This window comes from Camelina sativa, chromosome 18 (assembly GCF_000633955.1).
Source record: "Camelina sativa cultivar DH55 chromosome 18, Cs, whole genome shotgun sequence".
NCBI lineage: Eukaryota > Viridiplantae > Streptophyta > Magnoliopsida > Brassicales > Brassicaceae > Camelina > Camelina sativa.
In genome coordinates this window covers 6,328,396-6,332,675 of record NC_025702.1, presented here as the reverse complement: position 1 = coordinate 6,332,675, position 4,280 = coordinate 6,328,396, and the positions used below count along the sequence as shown (strand labels likewise).

Genomic DNA, 4,280 nt, shown 5'->3' with positions numbered 1-4,280 from the left:
CTGCCAATCAGCTTCAAATCTCTGCCGAGATATATTTTCAACAAAGATCAAGGTTATGTGTCAGCTAAAGAGGCGTGGGACATTCTGGTTGTGACTTTTGAAGTAACTTGTAGAGTTAGGCGCACAAGGCTGGACAATCTTGCGACAGACTTTGAGAATCTGCAAATGACTGAAACCGAATCTGTGGTAGACTATAGTAGCCGGTTGAGTGGTATTGCTCAAGAGTCTGCCGTTTTGGGTAAACGATACAAGGACAAGAAACTAGTCAAGAAATTTCTTAGAAGTTTACCTGACAAATTTCAACCGCACAGGTCTGCAATTGATGTGTCTCTCAATTCTGATGAGCTCGAGTACAATCAAGTCGTTGGGATGATGCAGGCGTTTGAGATGCAACTATAGAAGAAAGAGAAAATGAATGCTAAGACATTTGCTCTTAAAGCTGCAGAAGAAGAGAAGCTTGTTGAATCGCAGGAGCTTGAAGATGAAGAGAAGGTTGGTCTGTTGGTTAAGAAGTATTTTCGCAAGATGGAAAGAGGTCAGCGGAAGGGAACTTCATCACTTGCAAGTGCAGATTCTGCCAAGGGCTTCAAGAAGAATGATAAGTCAGAACGTCAGTGTGCTGAGTGTGAAGGATATGGTCATTACAAGGCTGAGTGTCCAAACAACAAACGGAAGCACTCTCTACAATGCTATGGATGCAAGGGTTTTGGTCATACCAAGACTGATTGTCCCTCCCAAGGAAGTAATCAGAAGTCCTACATCACATGGAGTGAAAGTGATTCTGATGAAGAAGATAACAAAGGTGAAATTCTGAACAACTTTGTGGCTCTGCTGGGAGTAATCAAGGAAGATGAAGAAGATGAAGTTCTGCTGTTGAAAGAAGACATTGACAAGACAATCGAGTCGGACTCAGATGGGGAAGAGGTCGGCTTGTCGATGGAAGATCAGATAAGTCTTCTTATTCAGACTATTGTGCAAAAGACTCAAGATAACAGTGAGTTGTCTGCCGAAAGAGATAAGCTTCAGATGAACATTGCATTGTTGGCTAAGGAACTAAGTGAAGAAAAAGCCAAGTCTCTGCATCTTGAGAAGAAATTGGAAGAACAGCTGAAGAGCATCAGGATGCGGAGTAAAGGAACTAAAGATCTGGACTTCTTGCTCAGTACTGGACAATCAAGCACTGCAAAGTGGGGTCTGGGTTATCAGGGAATCAGCTCTGAAAAGTCCACACAGTTTGTTAAAGGGCAGAACCCTGAACCAAAACTCAAAGCACAACCTATTGCACCAAACAAACATCATAATCAGATCCCTAAGGTAAATCTGCATTACAGGCAGATGTTTGTGCAGCGTGAGGTACCAATGAGGCAAACGTATGGTCAACAGAGCTATCCCCAGGCTGCTCAGCGACCTGTTGGTCTCAGCAGGAGAAGAGGATGCTGATACTGTGGTCATCTAAATCACTTCAAGGCCCAGTGTTTCAAGTTTCAGAATCGTGTGATAAATCTAGTGCAGAATGGTAGCTTCTACCCAGCTGTTAGAAGAGTTCAGCAAGGGTATGTCACAAAAGATGATATATACTGTCATGTTGCATACACAGCAGATAGAACTGAAGTTGATCATTCCAAGTGGTATTTTGACAGCGGATGTTCCAGACATATGACAGGGTCTCTCGACAATTTGTCTCACATAGAAGATGTTGGTGTTGGAAGAGTAACGTTTGGAGATGGAGCAAAGGGGACAATTCGAGGAAAGGGTACAACTAGTGGTGACACTCAACCCCAGCTGAATGATGTGTTCCTGGTAGATGGATTGAAGGCTAATCTGATCAGTGTCAGTCAATTGTGTGATGAGGGCTTAGATGTTACTTTCACCAGGAAGGACTGCAAAGCTGTTGATCAACAAGGGTCTGTCAGACTCAGAGGTAAGCGATCTGGGAATAATTGCTATATGTGGAAATAAAAAATGTCGTGCTTTAATGCCACTGTTGAGTTATACACGAGCTGTGGCACCAGAAACTTGGTCATTTGAATCTGCGCACAATGTTGAAATTGGCAAACCAAGAAGTTGTGCGCGGACTGCCAAAGCTGAAGGGTGATCCACACTTTGTATGTGGTCCATACAACAAGAGAAAACAGATCAAAGCATCCCATGGGTCTCTGACAGATATTCGCACAAGTCCTGCTTTACAGTTGGTTCACATGGATCTGATGGGGCCTATACAAGTTCAGAGCATCTCTGGTCGACGATTCATTTTCGTGATGGCGGATGACTACACTCGCTACACCTGGGTAAGGTTTCTTCGTGATAAATCTGATACTCTTGAATGTTTTCGTATTCTTGCCTTGCAGATTAAAAGTGAGAAGTGTTCCATCGAGACCATTCGAAGCGATCATGGTGGTGAGTTTCAAAACGACAAGTTTGAGCAATTTTGTGGACATCAAGGCATTACTCATCAGTACTCTGCACCAAGAACGCCAGAACAGAATGGTGTTATTGAACGTAAGAACAGAACGCTGCAAGAAATGGCACAAGCTATGCTACATGGAAATCAAGTGCCTCATCGGTTCTGGGATGAAGCTGTGAACACAGCCTGCTACATCATCAATCGTGTGCATGTTCGCCCAAGGACCAGCAAGACTCCTTATGAGCTTTGGAAAGGGAAGTCTCCAACTGTGCACTATTTCCATGTGTTTGGATGCCTATGTTATATTCTAAATGATAAGGATCAGTTGGGTAAGTTTGACTCTAAAAGTGATGAAGGTATCTTTCTGGGTTATTCTGGACATAGCACTGCCTTTCGAGTCTACAACAAACGTCTGAGATCCGTTCAGGAGACTGTCAATGTAGTGTTTGACGACACCTCTTTCCTGTGAGTGGCATTGGTGCCTATTATCTCTGACACAGACCTGGTAACTGATGCTGAGAAGTCTGTGTAAAAAGCTGTCAGTCATGTTGTCCCTGAAAGGCCTGTATCACCATCTGCNCATTACTCATCAGTACTCTGCACCAAGAACGCCAGAACAGAATGGTGTTATTGAACGTAAGAACAGAACGCTGCAAGAAATGGCACAAGCTATGCTACATGGAAATCAAGTGCCTCATCGGTTCTGGGATGAAGCTGTGAACACAGCCTGCTACATCATCAATCGTGTGCATGTTCGCCCAAGGACCAGCAAGACTCCTTATGAGCTTTGGAAAGGGAAGTCTCCAACTGTGCACTATTTCCATGTGTTTGGATGCCTATGTTATATTCTAAATGATAAGGATCAGTTGGGTAAGTTTGACTCTAAAAGTGATGAAGGTATCTTTCTGGGTTATTCTGGACATAGCACTGCCTTTCGAGTCTACAACAAACGTCTGAGATCCGTTCAGGAGACTGTCAATGTAGTGTTTGACGACACCTCTTTCCTGTGAGTGGCATTGGTGCCTATTATCTCTGACACAGACCTGGTAACTGATGCTGAGAAGTCTGTGTAAAAAGCTGTCAGTCATGTTGTCCCTGAAAGGCCTGTATCACCATCTGCTTCAGATCCTGTGCCTTCTCAGGTTCATAGGAATCACTCCTCTACTGATGTTATAGGTGCGATTCAGGGGGGTAGAGTTACCAGAGGGAAGCAGATTGATTTTGTTTAGTTGGCTGGGAAGAAACAAAAGGCTGTCGTTCCGGAGTCCGTCTCTTAGGACTCTGAAGTAGTGCAATTTGCATCTTTTGTCTCTTACATTGAGCCTAAGAATCACAAGGAGGCGCTTCGTGATGAGTTCTGGGTTGCTGCTATGCAAGATGAGTTGGAACAATTTGAAAGAAGTGATGTTTGGGAGCTCACTCATCGTCCTGCTGATGTCAACGTCGTAGGAACAAAGTGGATATTCAATAATAAGAGTGATGCTAGTGGCTGCGTTGTGAGGAACGAAGCACGGTTGGTAGCTCAAGGCTATTCTCAAATTGAGGGAATTGACTTTGATGAAACCTTTGCTCCGGTGGCAAGGTTTGAGTCAATCAGGTTTATGTTCGGTATGGCATGTGCTCTTAAGTTCACTTTGCATCAGATGGATGTTAAGAGTGCCTTTCTAAATGGGATACTGCAAGAGGAGGTTTATGTTGACCAACCAAAAGGCTTTGAGAATTCGTAACACCCTGAGCATTTTTATCGACTGAAGAACGCCCTGTATGGTCTAATGCAGGCACCACGAGCATGGTATGAGAGATTGACTACGTTTATGATGAATCACGGATACAGTCGAGGGAGTGTTGACAAAACGCTGTTTGTTCTCAACAGCAA

General features: G+C 43.8%; 1 protein-coding gene across 1 annotated transcript; it reads left to right on the top strand.

Annotated features, from left to right (window-relative positions):
- On the top strand, positions 412–1,959 carry LOC104763182. The gene is made up of 2 exons (XM_010486591.1): positions 412–1,410; positions 1,513–1,959. Exons 1-2 carry the CDS (start codon positions 412–414, stop codon positions 1,957–1,959), a joined length of 1,446 nt encoding a protein of 481 aa, XP_010484893.1.